Source organism: Lampetra planeri, chromosome 52 (assembly GCF_965212315.1).
Source record: "Lampetra planeri chromosome 52, kcLamPlan1.2.h2, whole genome shotgun sequence".
Taxonomy (NCBI): Eukaryota; Metazoa; Chordata; class Hyperoartia; order Petromyzontiformes; family Petromyzontidae; genus Lampetra; species Lampetra planeri.
The window spans coordinates 344,218-360,559 of record NC_136158.1 but is presented as its reverse complement, the minus strand read 5'-3'; the positions used below and the strand labels follow the sequence as shown (position 1 = coordinate 360,559).

At 60.4% G+C, this 16,342-nt stretch overlaps 1 protein-coding gene across 1 annotated transcript; it reads left to right on the top strand.

Annotated features, from left to right (window-relative positions):
* The first annotated feature begins 20 nt into the window (after positions 1-20).
* Positions 21-14,741, top strand: DCAF5 (DDB1 and CUL4 associated factor 5). Its single transcript, XM_078616837.1, has 10 exons — positions 21-542; positions 3,563-3,706; positions 4,412-4,448; positions 5,581-5,720; positions 5,880-6,009; positions 6,184-6,397; positions 7,079-7,145; positions 7,949-8,073; positions 8,796-9,134; positions 10,032-14,741. The coding sequence occupies exons 1-10, from the start codon at positions 350-352 to the stop codon at positions 11,583-11,585; spliced, it is 2,943 nt and encodes a 980-aa protein (XP_078472963.1). The 5' UTR covers positions 21-349; the 3' UTR covers positions 11,586-14,741.
* Positions 14,742-16,342: the final 1,601 nt, after the last annotated feature.

The following is a 16,342-nucleotide window of genomic DNA, read 5'->3' as shown; positions in this document are numbered from 1 at the left end:
GGAGGGGGAGGAGTCACACCGCCGTGGGTCACGCATCCACTTCCGGGGCACGGCAGGGCCCCTCACACCGGGCCGAGGAGGCGAGCCGTGGTGGTGGTGGCCCGGCAGACGCGGCACGAACTCGTCAACACAAAATACATATTTATATATTAAACACAACACATTTATATATTACACAACACTATATTTATATATTAAACACAACACTATATATATTACACACAACACGCGAAATCGCCATTGTTAAATCAAAAAACCTACCGCCGTTAGCGGCAGCAGCACGGCGGCAGGGCCGAGAGGAGGCGTCGTCGTGGTCGTCTCTGTCGTCTCGTGCCGCCCATGAGGGGCGATGCTCGGCGCCGTTCGCTTCGTGGAGCGGCGGCGCAGGGCGCGCGGCGCCGAGGCGGCGGCGCTGCGCCGCGGGCTGCAGGCGGCGCGCCTCGCCACGGCCCGCGGACTCTTCCACCGCGAGCTGCGCGGACACTTCGGCTGCGTCAACGCCGTCGAGTTCTCGTGCGGGGCCGGATCGTGGCTCGTGTCAGGTGCGGTGGGGGGGGGGGGTTGAGCCGGCGGCGGCGGCGGCAGGGGCACACACACAGAGGGGTACACACACACAGGGGTACACACACGGATATACACACACACGGATACACACACACACACGGTCACACCACGGGCTGCCCGTGCACGTAGCACGCGAGGCGATGAACGCCGGCGGTGGTCACGCGGCTGGGCAACGCGCTCGGTTCGCACTTGGCAGCGTGCGCGGCACGACACCGTGTACAGTGCGTCACGGTGTGTACAGTGCATCGCGGTGTGTACAGTGCGTCACGGTGTGTACAGTGCGTCGCGGTGTGTACAGTGCGTCACGGTGTGTAGTGCGTCACGGTGTGTACAGTGCGTGACGTTACAGCGAGAGACTGTGTACAGTGCCTGACGTTACAGCGAGACAGTGTGTACAGTGCGTGACGTTACAGCGATAGACAGTGTGTACAGTGCGTGACGTTACAGCGAGAGACAGTGTGTACAGTGCGTGACGTTACAGCGATAGACAGTGTGTACAGTGCCTGACGTTACAGCGAGACAGTGTGTACAGTGCGTGACGTTACAGCGATAGACAGTGTGTACAGTGCCTGACGTTACAGCGAGAGACAGTGTGTACAGTGCGTGACGTTACAGCGATAGACAGTGTGTACAGTGCGTGACGTTACAGCGAGAGACAGTGTGTACAGTGCGTGACGTTACAGCGATAGACAGTGTGTACAGTGCGTGACGTTACAGCGATAGACAGTGTGTACAGTGCGTGACGTTACAGCGAGAGACTGTACAGTGCGTGACGTTACAGCGATAGACAGTGTGTACAGTGCGTGACGTTACAGCGAGAGACTGTACAGTGCGTGACGTTACAGCGATAGACAGTGTGTACACTGCGTGACGTTACAGCGATAGACAGTGTGTACAGTGCGTGACGTTACAGCGAGAGACAGTGTGTACAGTGCGTGACGTTACAGCGAGAGACTGTACACTGCGTGACGTTACAGCGATAGACAGTGTGTACACTGCGTGACGTTACAGCGATAGACAGTGTGTACAGTGCGTGACGTTACAGCGAGAGACAGTGTGTACAGTGCGTGACGTTACAGCGAGAGACTGTACACTGCGTGACGTTACAGCGATAGACAGTGTGTACACTGCGTGACGTTACAGCGATAGACAGTGTGTACACTGCGTGACGTTACAGCGATAGACAGTGTGTACAGTGCGTGACGTTACAGCGATAGACAGTGTGTACACTGCGTGACGTTACAGCGATAGACAGTGTGTACACTGCGTGACGTTACAGCGAGAGACAGTGTGTACAGTGCGTGACGTTACAGCGAGAGACTGTACAGTGCGTTGCGGCAAGCCGATGCGTACAGTTACGCTGCGTACAGTGCGCCGTCGTGCGGGGTACAGTGTAAGTGCGCCACCGTGTACAGTGCGTCGCGGTGTGTACAGTGCTGTGCGTGTGCAGTAGCCGCACGCTCCCCAACGAGTCGTGTGGTGGTGGTAGTGGTGATAGTGGTGGTGGTGTGGTGGTGATAGTGGGGGTGGTGATAGTGGTGGTGGTGGTGCAGACATTGGAATTTAGCTCCTGGACATGTTGGCATCGTCCATTGGAACTGTAACAGTGCTTTGCAGGTGCAGCAGTATTACGTGTAGTGCACGTGCAGCATGGACGTGCACGCACGGCGTAGAATGTGGGGCCGTCTCTTTATATTTAGCCCAGAACGACGGAGGAGGCCGAGGAAGAGGCGGCTCGAAGCGGCGATGAAGCCAAAGATCCCCCGTATAGCCTTGGACAGACTTGGGGCAAGTGCTGTTCGCGAGTAGCAGCACCTGTAAAGGCGACAACGGCACACAAGAGGAGGGTGGGTAGCCAGCAGCAAGCACGGCTGGCTGCCTTTGTCTCCCCCGTGCTGATGTTTAATACACATCACACCAGGAACTAATGCTAGGCTGAGTCGACCTAGGAGAGAGGCCCAGGACCGGTTCAGATAATCGTCACTGATGTTGGGCTTGAGTGGGAGTCAAACTCGGGGTCGCTGTGTTCGTAGCGCAGCGCGATCACTGATACACGAAGCGGTGAACCACGCTCGGAACTCACGTGGTGTTGGCGGGGTGGTGGCGCAGTGTTCATAACTCGTACCACACGGCAAGGACCTCCTGGGTTCAATTCCTCCCCCAGTTCTGTAGTGAGTATGAGTGAGTTTGTGAGAGAGTGGAGTTTGTATTCTCTCCTATCCTGCATGAATTTCCTCAGGTTTCTCCGGTTTCCTCCCATATCCCCCCCCTCCCACACACTGTAAATTGGCCAAAATATCCCAATGCTCAAAAGATTACCCGCAAATTACTCAGTTGGGATCATACAGCAGCAGCGGCATCGCCCCTTGCTCTGAAAATCAGCAGGACCCTCCTGAAAATAAGTCTTGAGACTCTTGCAAGGCTTTGCCAGGTAAACGAGCACAAATAAAACAGTGATGCATAGACGCCGTGCAGACTTACACGCATATCCAAGCTAACCCACACAGCCAGGGAATTTACGCATGGCCAGTTATTAACCTATTGAGGAAATACGAAGAGCCGCAGTGGAAGTGGAGATGGCACAGTGCAGGAAAGAGTGAGTGAGCAAACAGGCGTGCGGGTGAGCGTGCGGGTGAGCGTGCGGGTGAGCGTGCGGGTGAGCGTGCGGGTCAGTGTTTGGGTGCACAAGTGAGGAGCGGTGGTGCAATGGTCTTAGCACGCTGCGCTTGGAACTTCGGCGACCCGACTTCGATTCTCGCTCAAGATCAACAACAGCGGCGAATATTTGAACCAGTTCTGGGCCTCCCCTAGGTCGTCTAGGCCTCAAATGAGTACCTGGTGCGGACGTGGTGTTGGCCACCGACCCCCCTCGTGTGCTGTGCCGGCCTTCGTGGGTCTGTTAAGGCTACACGTGGGGTGGGGGGTAGGGTGCGTAGACGGAGTGCGGTTGTGCGAGCGTGTAGGTGACGGCGTGCGATGGTTGCGTCTGTGAGAGCAGGTGGAGATGACCGGCGCGTGCTGCTCTGGGATGTGGAGCGAGCGGTGCATGGCATGGGCCAGCCCGTGCCCATGACCGGGGAGCACCACTCAAACATCTTCTGCCTGGCCTTCACCTCTGACAACAAACGCATCTTCTCAGCCGGTGACCAAACATGTCCGGGCCCTCGCAGGAGACTGGCCCGGGACACACGGACACGCCATTCGCCACTAGGTGGCAGTGATGTCACCACTTTGAGGCCACGTGAAGTGTTGGGAGAGACCCAGGTGCCATGCGTTGACTGAGATGAGTGGGGGATGCACCGCCTGTGCCCCCTTGCCAATTTGCTGCATTTTAGCCGCCCGGCGCTCCGCTCGTTGTTGTGAGCGTCGTTCCTCCACCCTCCGTTGTTGTTGGAAGGCAACTGCCTCCAACTGACCAGTAGCGTCCTTCACGGGCCTCCTCCACACACACAAATACAGAGATCCCCCTGTAGCCTTAGCAGGCTCTTGGGGCAAGTGCTGTTCGCGAGCACCTATGAAGGTCGGCACGGCACACGAGGGGTGCGGGCGGGTGGCCCGCATCATGCCCGGCCGCCTTTGTCTTTCTCAGGGATCCTGTGCGTCAAGTCTTTCACGTGGTGTGCTGATGAAGGGCCGCTGCCCGAAACGTCACCCGTTTATTTTCGAACTTTTTGTTGTTTAAGGCCACGCAGTGTTACTGACAAAGAAACGTCCTAAGTTTTGGAGTTCAAATCGGAGAGTTAGCCACCCCCCGTCGTCGTCACAACGCGTTCTCGGGTGCGGCGAGGTTTTGGCGGATCGCCGGTGTCCGTCGTCTTGACAGGTATCGCTTGTGTCTCCGTTGCAGGCAACGACGAACAGGTCATCCTCCACGACGCCGAGAGGTGAGCGTGCGCGTCGTGTGTGTTGTGTGTTGTGTGCGCGTGTGTGTGTGCATTCTCACAGTGGCAGCAGCGGCTGTTCTCTGGCCATCGAACAAAGGCAGCGGTCACCGCATCGTGCACTTCCAGATGCGCTTCTGCGGCCGTCTGGAGCGCTCTTCCTTCCCATATTAGGAAGCCACTGGAGCTATCACTTTTGAATCTAGATTGAAAAGATTTTTTTTACAACTGCTCCTTGTGTCTAGTTTGTTGTCCTTCCCCGCACTTCCGATTAGTACGGTTGGCTACGTACTGTGCGAAAGAAGTTCAACATACATATAACAAACAGCACCATCGAAGTTGTGGTAGGTAAAGAGAGAGACACGTTACTTGAATCGAGCTTGGGGAAAAGAGACGACGACGATGATTGTTGGAGGGAAATCCAAATAAGGGGAGCAGTGCGAGGGAAGAAGCGGCAGGTGAGGAGTTGTGGCCTCCGGAGGTTGGACACGGGGGCACGGAATGCAAAAAGAGGTTCCCCTGACACACGAGGGATGAGGAGGTGCGACTGGACGGAGTGAAGCTGCACCTGGGTAGCTATGGTGGCTATGAGATGTTAACTACCTCGCCTGGTGTACAGGAGGTCGTGGGGTCGATCCCGACCCTGACGCCTGCTGCTGTATACATTTGTAGTTTGCGTCTCTCTCTCCCCGTGGTCACGTGGATTTTTCTGCGGGTCCTCCGGTTTTTCCATCCGCATTTAGAAATGCATTTAGAGTATTTCGCCGCTTGAAATGTCCACGTGCTTATAAGCCACTTGGTTGAGCCATCAATTGTGGCCAGGTCGCTTCATGAAAAAGAGCTATCATAGCTGGGTGGGCCTTACCTGGTAAAATAAAAAGTAACGTTTAAAAAGTTACCGCTGTTGTTGGTGCTGCTGCTGTCCCGTCCGGCCCGCGGGATGGTAGCAGTTTCTTTTTCCCGCTGGATTGGACGCCGCGTAGACCCAAGCGATGTCGTCGTTGTGAATGTAGTCGTCGTTGTTGTTGATGTAGTCGTCGTCGTCATCGTTGTTGTTGATGTAGTCGTCGTCATCGTTGTTGTTGATGTAGTCGTCGTCGTTGTTGATGTAGTCGTTGTTGTTGCGCGTGCTCAGGGGCGACACGGTGGACGTGTTTCCGCACGAGGAGGCCGTCTACGGCCTCTCGGTGAGCCCCGACAACGACTGCGTCTTCGCCAGCTCCTCCGACGAGGGCCGCGTGCTCATCTGGGACACGCGGATCTCCCACCACGAGGGTACGCACACGGCCGCCCGTGGCGGCGGTGACGGTGGTAGTGCTGGTGGTGGTGATAGTGGTAGTGCTGGTGGTGGTGGTGGTGATGATAGTGGTGCGATACCCGTTGTGTGGATGATGATGGCGATGGTCACGATATATCCGGTGGCTTCTCCCGCAGAGCCGTTCTGCCTGGCGAACTACCGCTCGCCGTTCCACGGGGTGATGTTCAACCCCGTGGAGTCGCGCCTCGTCGCCACCGCCAACTCCAAGGAGGGCGTGGGGCTGTGGGACGTGCGCAAGCCTCGCAGGTGGGGGCCCACCGCCTCGCTCGCTCGCTCACCGCAACGCCCACCGCCCGCTCCCTCCCTCCTCACCTCCCTCCCTCACCCACCTCCCTCCCTCCTCACCCACCTCCCTCACCCACCTCCCTCCCTCACCCACCTCCCTCCCTCCCCCCCTTCCCCGTGGCTGTGTGCCCCCAGCTGCCTGTGGAGCTACGGTGGCGACGGCGGCCCCGCCAGCGCCATGAGCGTGCGCTTCGACGCGAGCGGCGCCCGCCTGGTGGCGCTGCGGCGCCGCCTGCCGCCCGTGCTGCTGGACGTGCGCCACACGCAGCCGCTGTGCCACTTCCAGCACCCCGGCTACTACAACTCGTGCACCATGAAGAGCTGCTGCTTCGCAGGCGACCGCGACCAGGTGACACTTCAGGGAGGTGGGGGGGCTGTGGGGGAGGGGGACAGGGGGGGTGCGGGCCAGGGCGGGGCCGTGAGGGGGGTGTCAGGGGGGGTGGGCGGCAGAGAGAGAGAGAGTGTGACGGAGAGCACCGGGGAGATTGTGGGGAGAGGGTGGGGAGGGCGTGGGGAGGGTGTGGGGAAGGCGTGGGTAGAGGGCGTGAGAGAAGATTGGGGGAGAGTGTGAGGAGAACGCGGGAGAGCATGCAAGGGTGGGAGGGAGTGGAGAGAGAGTGAGGAGTTGCAGGAGAGTTTGGCGGTGTGTAAAGGGTGTGGGAGAGTTTGTTTAGAGTGTGGAAGAGTAGACGAGAGAGTGGTAGGGTAGGTGAGTGAGAGTGGTAGGGTAGGTGAATGAGTGTTGGAGGGTAGGTGAGTGAGTGTGAGTGAGTGTGGGAGGGTAGGTGAATGTGTGAGTGAGTGAGTGTGAGTGAGTGTGAGTGAGTGTGAATGAGTGAGTGTGAGTGAGTGTGTAAGTGAGAGAGTGCGAGTGAGTGAGTGTGAGTGTGAGTGAGTGTGAATGAGTGAGTGTGAGTGAGTGTGTAAGTGAGAGAGTGCGAGTGAGTGAGTGTGTAAGTGTGAGTGAGTGAGTGTGTGTGTGAGGCGCGCTCTCACGACGGTGCGTGTGTGTCCCCCCCCCGTGCGGCAGTACGTGTTGTCGGGGTCGGACGACTTCAACCTCTACATGTGGCGGATCCCTGACGAGCCCATCCAAGGTGGGGGCCGCGCCTCTCCCCCGAGGCCTCTCGCCTGGGACACGCGTGACGCACTGGCCCCCGCGCGAGTTTGAGGCTTCGTTTAAAAATCACCGCACTGACAAAGCCGTGCCACGTCGACCCGTACGGTGTACTTTGTATATTCCTGTGCAGGGAGATTGAGTTTCCGGGTCCATATGGCGCACAGCTGTTTCAATGCGGGCTAAAAAAAGTAGATTTGTTTGTGTTTCTCCCTTGTGATGGGACTCTGTAGGATGAACGTTGGGATTTATAGGGGCACGGGGTGACCAACAAGGTCTGAATTGGTCTGTAATTCAGGTAGGGCACTGATGAGGGGTTGACAGGTATGCAAATATCCCCCGTGTAGCCTTGACAGACGGTTGGGGCAAGTGCTGTTGGCGAGTACCTACGGAGGCCTGAACGGTACGCATGGCGGGGTGGGTGGCCAGCACCGCGCCCGACCGACATTGTCTCCCCAGTGGCGATGTTTACACACCGTAGCAGCTACTCATTTGAGGCTGAGTCGACCTAGGGGAGGCCAAGGACCAGTTCGGGTAATCGTCACCGGTGTTGCCCGTGACCGGGAATAGAACTCGGGTTGCCGGGTTCACAGCGCGGCACGCGAACCGCCCGGCTGCCGCTCTGCCACACGCACGCCGGCCCCACATTGGGCAATGCAGCGGTATCCAGCACTAATCTTTTACTTGAGGGTATCTTTAGGGCTGAGCGGACCCCGATCCCCCCCCCCACCTCCCCCCACCGCCCCCCACCCACCACGTGCGCTGTGTGGACGGCGGGTGCAGAGGCCGAGCGGACGGTGCCGCGGGCCTTCTTGGTGCTGAAGGGCCACCGCTCGATCGTCAACCAGGTCCGCTTCAACAACAACACGCACATGCTGTGCTCCTCCGGGGTCGAGAAGGTCATCAAGGTACCGTCACCCGACACCCCCCGCCACCCTGGCGATGCCTCCGAATAATAATAAGTTACTACATCGGTGAGCTGCTGCGTTGGTAGGATGGGCGTTGTTTGGTTCCGCGTGTACCGTATGTGTGTTGGGCGATTTGTTTTGCCATTCCTGTACTTTGCACTCCTATCGTGTTTTTGTATCGTTTGTTGTTGTTGTTGTCGTAACGTTCTTACCCCGTGCCCCTACTACTGGGCATCTGTCAAAAAGAGCTTCATAGCTCATTGGAATCGTCCACTGTAAATAATTATTCTGATTCTGATGCCGTTACTCCCCGCTGCGTCCGTCCGCTTGGAATCGATTCGCGGCACGGTTTTGGCTTTGGATTTGACCGCGGAGCGATCGCGGGGCAGGGGACCAAATACGTCGCCAGGCAATTAGAAGCGCTCCTCGTGTGTTAAAGAATTGGCGTGGTTGGCTACGTGCACCGCCCCTCTGTTACCCACTCCACCCACCCACCCCAACCCCCCACCCACCCACTCTACCCACCCCACCCACCCACTCCACCCACTCACTCCACCCACCACAGCCACCTGGCCTCTACTCGTTCTCCACAGTCCTCGTGTTTCTGTCGCCTCTCTGCTCGCGCGACGGGCTGAACGGGACCACCCCTGTCAACACAAATCAAATGACGCCCCGCCCCGCCCCCCCCCACCCCACCCCGCCGCCCCCACCCCCCCGCCCAGGTTTGGTCCCCTTTCGTGCAGCCCGGTTCCCGCGGCGACCTGTCTGGCGAGGCGCAGGAGCCGCGCCGGGCTATGTACACGCACGAGGAGTACATCGGCCTGGTGCTGTCGAGCGGCTCGGCGCTCTCGCACGACTACGGGCAGCAGTCGCTGGACGAGGACCCGCGCATGATGGCCTTCTTCGACTCGCTGGTGCAGCGCGAGGTGGACGGCTGGAGCTCGGCCTCCGACAGCGACGCCAGCCCCGGGGCGCTCGCCTGGGTGCCACGCGGCGGCGGCGGCGGCGGCGGTGCCGCGGCGGGGGCCGAGCGGAGCCCCCTGACGGGGGTGCTGGTGCCGGTGAGGGGGGGGGCGAGTCGGTGTGGGTGTGGGTGTGTGGGAGTGTGTGTGTGTTGAAGTGTGTGGGAGTGTGTAAGTGTGTGTGAGTGTGTGGGAGTGTGTGTGTGAGGGTGTGCGTGTTTTGTGTGGGAGTGTGGGAGTGTGTGTGTGTTTGTATGGGAGTGTGTGTGTGTGAGTGTTGAAGTGTGTGTGAGTGTGTGGGAGTGTGTGTGTGTGTTGAAGTGTGTGTGAGTGTGTGGGGGTGTGTGTGTGTGAGTGTTGGAGTGTGTGGGAGTGTGTGTGTGTTGAAGTGTGTGTGAGTGTGTGGGGGTGTGTGTGTGTGAGTGTTGAAGTGTGTGTGAGTGTGTGGGAGTGTGTGTGTGTGAGTGTTGGAGTGTGTGTGTGTGAGTGTTGGAGTGTGTGTGTGTGAGTGTTGGAGTGTGTGTGTGTGTGTGTTGAAGTGTGTGTGAGTGTGTGGGAGTGTGTGTGTGAGTGTGTGCGTGTTTTGTATGGGAGTGTGGGAGTGTGTGGGAGTGTGTGTTTGTATGGGAGTGTGTGTGTGTGAGTGTGTGGGTGTGTGTGGGAGTGTGTGTGTGTTTTGTATGGGAGTGTGTGTGGGAGAGTGTGGGTGTGTTGGAGTGTTGGGGAGTGGTGTTGCAGTGGTTATCGCACTGCCCTACGAATCCAGCCACCCGAGTTCGATTCCCGCTCGCAGCCACCAACACCGGCATGGGCCCCCCCTAGGTCGACTCCGCCTCAAATGTGTACCTGGTGCGGTGTGTTAACATCGCCACTGGGGCGCTAAAGGCAGCCGGGCGTGGCGGTTGGGGCACGACAGTCTGTCAAGACGATGGAGGGGAGCGCGTGCGTGCCGCGACGGCGAGTGACCGTGGCCGGTGGTCTGTGTCTGCGCGCCAGCTGGACGAGTGGGAGCGCCAGCCTCGCGATCCGCGGCCCCTGCATCCTCCCCGCATCCCTCGCGGTGCGGCTCCCTCGGCCGCCGCTCCTCGCGGAGCCGCCGCCGCCAGCAGCAACAACGACGACGGCGCCGGCGGCGGCACCGACAACAACAACAACGACGCCAGCAGCGGCGGCGGCGGCAACGGGAGAGGCGGCACGCGGCAGCGGTGGCGGCGGCGCCGCGCCGCGGACGTTTCGCCAGACACGTCGGACGGCGACGGCGACGGCGGGGAGCGCCGCCCGCCCGACGCCGACCAAAACGACGACGACGGAAAGAAAAACGGAGGCGGCAACGGAGCGGGAGAGAGCGGAGAGAGCGGCGAGAGCGGCGAGGACCGGCGAGCCAGCATGCGCCGGCGCAACGCGGCGCGCACGCGCGCCCGCAAGCAGAGGAGCCGCCGGCACCCGCCGGACGGGGAGGCGGCCCCCGCCGCCGCCTGCGAACCTCCGACGACGTCGAGAACGGCGCCGACGACGTCGAGAACGGCGCCGACGACGTCGAGAACGGCGCCGACGACGTCGAGGACGACGACGACGTCGCCGTCGTCGTCCTCGTTGTCGTCCGAGGGGGGCGGCGACGGCGCGGGGCCGGCGGCGTCGTCGTCGTCGTCGTCGGACACGAGCGCCCGCTTTGGTGACGGCGCCGCGGAAGCGCGCAAGGTGTTTCGCGTCTACAACAAGATCTGCAACAGCTACAGGAGGCACCTGCGCAAGGGGCGGCAGCAGCAGCAACCGCAGCAGCGGGAGGAGGAGGAGCGGCGTGCGGTCGCGGGTGACGCGGAGGAGGACGGCGCCGGAGAATGGATTTTGATCAGAGGCCCGTACCACGACGACGTTGACGACGACGTTGACGACGACGACGACAACGTCGACGTTGGGTCCAACAGGCCGGCCCGACAGACGCCCACGTGCAGCTGGCTCACGGACGAGGAGGAGGAGGAGGGGGGCGGCGATGCCGGTGGCAGCGCCGCGAGCGGGAAAAGGCGAGCGACGGACAAAGCCTCGTCGTCGGCGTCGTCGATGTCGTCCTCGTCGTCCGGTTTCGACGAGGCGAGGGGCGCCACGTCCAGACGTCGCCGACTGGCGAACGGCAAAGCGCCGGCGCCGGCCTCGTCGTCGTCGTCGTCGTCCTCGGCGGCGGCGTCGTCGTCGCGGGCCTCGTCCTCGTCGTCCCCGACGTCGTCGCGGGCCTCGACCTCCTCGTCACACTCTTCATCATCCGGGGACGGGCGCTGGCATCGCCGCCGCGGCCGCCATTGCCGCCGGGTGACGGAGAGCGACGAGGAGGAGGAGGAGGAGGGGGAGACGAAGAGGAACGGCGACTTTGGGGCCCGCGACGGCTCCGGAGGTGGCGGCGCCACCGCCGCGGCCGCCGCCCGGGCGTCCAAACGACGGCACGAGGAGGAGGATGAGACGGACGCGGGCGAGGAGGTGGTTGAGGAGGTGGGCAATGACAAGGAGGCGGCATCGCCCGAGCCGGGCGGAAAGAGAAAGCAAAAGAGGCAGCGCTGACGGGGGAACCGAGACGGGAGCGGCGTTGGCGGCGCGGCTTCGCTCCTCACTGAGCGCTTACTGGGTCGCGGGTCGGTGAGCGGAGCAGGCGGCTGCGGCCGCAGCGAGAGGAGGAGGTCTGCTGGACGTGGTGTGCTGGACGTGGTGTGCTGGACGTGGTGTGCTGGACGCGGTGTGCTGGACGTGGTGTGCTGGACTGGTCTGCTGGACGTGGTGTGCTGGACTGGTCTGCTGGACGTGGTGTGCTGGGCGTGGTGTGCTGGACTGGTCTGCTGGACGTGGTGTGCCGGACTAAATATTTTGAGGGTCGCCAGCTTGGACGGATCTGGCTGAGAAACGGCGCGCCGTGCCCCCACGGCTCCGACGGGCAGCGCTGGCGGGCGGCGAAGGTTTTCCCCGCAGTCCACCGTCGTGCCGTCTACCCTGACGGGCGACGACATCGTCGCTCGCTCGCAAACTGTGCTGTGGATCGAGCCGCGGTGGTGCGAGCGCGTGTATCTGCGTCCGTACGTACAAAACGAAACTTAAAGCTAAACTATTTTGTGTTTTACCAGGTAAGGCCCACTGAGCTGTGTAGCTCTTTTTTTAGAAGTGACCTGGCCACAAATGACAGCTCAACTAAGTGGCTTATCGCGTGGAAATATACAGCGGCCAAATACCGGAGGATCCCCAGAAAAATCCGCACGGCCACGGGGGGAGAGAGAGACGGAAACTCCAAATATACAGCAGCAGGCGTCAGGGTTGGGATCAAACCCACGACCTCCCGTATACCAGGTGAGGGAGTTAACATCTCCGAGCCACCGTGGCGCCCCAAAACCCGTGACCCACCGCAGCCGCTCTTGCGTGGGCGAGGCGGCGATGCGAATGCCGCCGGTGAGAGGGTTCGTGTGAGGGTGGAACGTGCCACGGTTCGGTGGGAGGTGAGCTTCGTTAGTTTAGTCAACGTTATCATCGTTATGCCTCCTGGCACGCCCCGAGAGCCTTCCTCCCCACTGGGAGTTGTTCGCCCTGCCCCATCCAGCTTTGACTCGGGACAGTCCGGGAATTGGCATCTGTGTTGGGTTGCAGCAGGGATGAGTTTGTACCGAGTTCCGGTACCGGTATTTGGGGCCGTCCATGGGGGGGAGTCACCGCGCGTGGGCCCCCCGACGCTTTCAAAATAAACCGGCGGGAGTATCATGTCTGGCACCACCGTGACGTCGAAGCGCAGGGCCCCCCAAAGTGCGGGGCCCGGGGCTGTCTCCCCGATCTGCCGTCTACCCCGAGGGACGGGCTCTGGTGATGTTGTCGTGTTGACATCGATTGCAGTCGACTGCGACACCCCGAGTTGCCGATTCGGAACTACGCCTGGGTTTGCGCCGTGGGAAAGGTGGCAGCCCTCACCCACCGACTCATTCGCTCACTCACTCTCAACCATTCACCATCTGTGACCCACTGATTCATTCACCCATTCGTATTCCAAGTCACTCAGTAACTCGCCCACCCACTCGCACCACTCACTCGCCCACCTACCCACTCATCCACGCACGAGGATTGCCAGATTTGTCCCGGACAGTCCCGAGAATTGGCATCAATGTTCGGGTGGCAGCAGGAACCGATTTATCCCGAGACCTGGGTACCGGGTTTGCGTTGAGCTGTATTGCAGTGAGACTGCGTAGCGTTGATTATAAGCCCAGGCCGAGTGATAAATGTTCGGGTTTGGTATGCGGTGGAAAAGTTTGCAGCACCGGTAGCCAGATCCAGCATTGTCCACCCGCCAACAGAGAGCCCTGTTACCACACCCGGCACCAACCGCTCGCAAAAAACAACTTTTGTCTGTTGCTCCATTGTTTCGTCAGGACTTGCACTCTGTAATATATTCTGTCATCGCACGTGGGATCGTAAATGGGAACCTTTCCTGAGGAAAGCGGAATACAACAAAAAGGTGATGGGAGCGGAGCAGCGGAAGAAGAGGAGGAGTCGAGAGAGGTGCACGCTGGGAATTGCAGTCCCCCGAGAGACAGAACGCACGGGCCCTACTCCGACCGTCAAACAGAAGTGAGGGGGGGGGGGGAGGTTTTGGCCGGGACAGCTCACGGCCGCAAATGTGTGTTCGGACCGGTGGTCGACGCTTTCCCGGCGGATTCGCAGCCGAGAGAAGGAGAGCGGGCGCCGCCCGCGTATGGGGCGCACGCCGCGGAGACGGAGCGACGGAGGTGGGCTCGCGCGCAGCCGGCGCCCACTCGGCTCGGGAACTCGCTTCCCGTGCGAGACGACGGGGCCGAGCGGTCTCCTTCTCAACCCTCCCCGGCGCTCGCCCATCTCCTTCTCAACCCTCCCCGGCGCTCGCCCATCTCCTTGGGGTCCCGCGGCGCGGCCCTTAAAGGCACGGGGCGGCGGCTTCGTCGCTGCAACGGTCGCCCCCCTTCCCCCGCGGGTGGGTTGTGATCCGATGGGTTCTTCTCGCCAATGCAGCTGCGGCGTCGCGCGGCACGGCCCGGGAAGCCCGCGCGGCCTGGGTGGTGAGGAGCAGCCGCAAGGGAAGAGCCGTCTCAGCCTCGAGTCGGCAGGGAGACGGAGGGGAGTTGTAGATGGTCGGGGAAGCAGAGGAGGAGGAGCGACCTCCCATTAAGCAGACATGGACTGGGAGATTTGACCTGAGGCCGTGGTTGCTGGAGAGTGGAGTGAGATGAGAGGGGAGAGGCAGGAGAGTGCGTGGAGGGGAGTGAGATGAGTGGGGAGAGGCAGGAGAGTGCGTGGAGGGGGGTGAGGTGAGAGGGGAGAGGCAGGAGAGTGCGTGGAGGGGAGTGAGGTGAGAGGGGAGAGGCAGGAGAGTGCGTGGAGGGGAGTGAGGTGAGAGGGGAGAGGCAGGAGAGTGCGTGGAGGGGAGTGAGGTGAGAGGGGAGAGGAACAGGTGGGCAGTGCTGACCCCACGTGGTGGTCGCGAGGTTGTGGTCACGTGGCCGTGCTGCGGTGTCTCTCCCGAGTCCACGTGGCCCCACCAGCGTCGTGTCTCCTACTTTGTTGTTGTTGCAAAAACGAACTAATGAACACGTGCTCATGTCGTGATTAGCGTCGCTCTGTTCTATTCCTCTTATTAATTCGTCCGGAAGTGAAATATTTATGAAATCGTAAAGTTGAAAAGTAGCTTTTCATTAAATTACCGTTCTGCCGAAACTTTTTTTTCGTACAAAGTGGTGGTGGTGGTGACGACGACGACGTGAGGTCGGTTGTTCCGACAGAGGGCGGACACTTTGCTGCGCTGCGCGAGTTGTCAGCGGCTGTGGATGCGAGGCTGTTGTCAGTGGTAGCCGCGGCCTCTTCTCTTTCACCGAACCTGCGGTGGAATCACTTCCCGTTAGACGATCAGTGCCTATCGACATCCAGCGTCTCATCAGCAGACTCGCGTGCATGTACAGTATGTTGAACTTCTTTCGCACCGTACGTAGCCAGCCCTGCCGATCGGAGGTTGCGAAACGGCGTAGCCACGGCTACGCCGTACACGCACAGACGGCGCAACAACAATGGGCCGTGAAACTGACGTCGCGATAATCGCCGCGTTGTGGCGTCTGGTATCGTCCCGTGTCATCCATCGGTCTCCCCGCATTGTAACAAGGCCCGCTCACGAGGTGGGTGTGGTGGTGGCTGCCGCTGCTGCTGCTGCTGCTGCCTGTGATCCAGCACTGTGCGTGTGGATCGCCGCCACTCGTGGATCGCCGCCACACGCACGGCGTGGAACTCGCTGCCCCTGGGCGTCGAGGAAGAGCCCAAATGTGGACTGATCTCCATCGGTGCCGCCGTCGTCATGGGATCGCGTGGTGCCGCCTCTGATGCTGCGTGGGTTGTCACCGGCTGCTCCGGTGTCCTCCCACGTGTATCAGTCCACTCGCGAATTGGCAGAAAGCATCTTGATATACGGAGCACCGCAGAGCTTGGATAATTTTTTAGTGGCGTCGGATCCTCACCGCGTGGCTGCTGCTGCCTTCCCGCTTCTCGTCTGTGGTCCCTCCTCCTGGTGCCTTTGAGTCGTCCTCACTCTCTCCGAGTCGTCCTCTGAGTCGTCCTCTCTCTGAGTTGTCCTCTCTCTCTGAGTCATCTCTCGCTCTCTGAGTCGTCCTCTCAACGAGAGTGAGGAGCGGGTGCCGTGCGGCGTTAAGAGGCATTTGACACATCCCATCAGCCAATACGCCCCTTGATTTTGTTGTTAATTTGTGGAAGCACAGAGATTGTAAAGTGTCGGCGGAGTTGCTCGCTTGTTTATTTTGATGGCGGTATAAAAAATGAGGATGCCGAGGCCGGTGGGTGACGCGCACGGCCCACAAGGGGGAGCGCTCCACTCGCAGCAGCATTGCCCCCTGCGGGGTCCAGACGCGCCTCGCGATTTGGGTGAGCGGAGAGCGCAGCACCCAGCCGCCTTTGTCTCCCCGGTGGCAATGTTCACACACCACACCAGGTACTCATTTGAGGCCTCGGGGAGGCACAGGACCGATTCAGATACTCGTCACCGGTGTTGGCCGTGAGCGGGAATCGAACTCGGGTCGCCGGTTTCGTAGCGTAGAGCGCTAAACCGCTACACGACGCGCGCACACAGTCACACACACAGTCACACACAGACGGTCACACACAGACGGTCACACACACACGGTCACACACAGACGGTCACACGCACACGGTCACACGCACAGTCACACACAGTCACACACCGACGGTCACACCCACGTGAAGTTCAAGAGCTCCCTGCCTGTCAATGCCACCACCCCTTGTCTCAGCTTCCTGCC

Excerpts from the sequence above, each read along its gene's own strand:
- DCAF5 (XM_078616837.1), top strand. The coding sequence starts at position 350 with ATGCTCGGCGCCGTTCGCTTCGTGGAGCGGCGGCGCAGGGCGCGCGGC. Across the intron at positions 543-3,562 it reads CGGATCGTGGCTCGTGTCAG|GTGGAGATGACCGGCGCGTG; the intron begins GTGCGGTGGGGG and ends CTGTGAGAGCAG. Across the intron at positions 8,074-8,795 it reads GGGTCGAGAAGGTCATCAAG|GTTTGGTCCCCTTTCGTGCA; the intron begins GTACCGTCACCC and ends CCCCCCGCCCAG.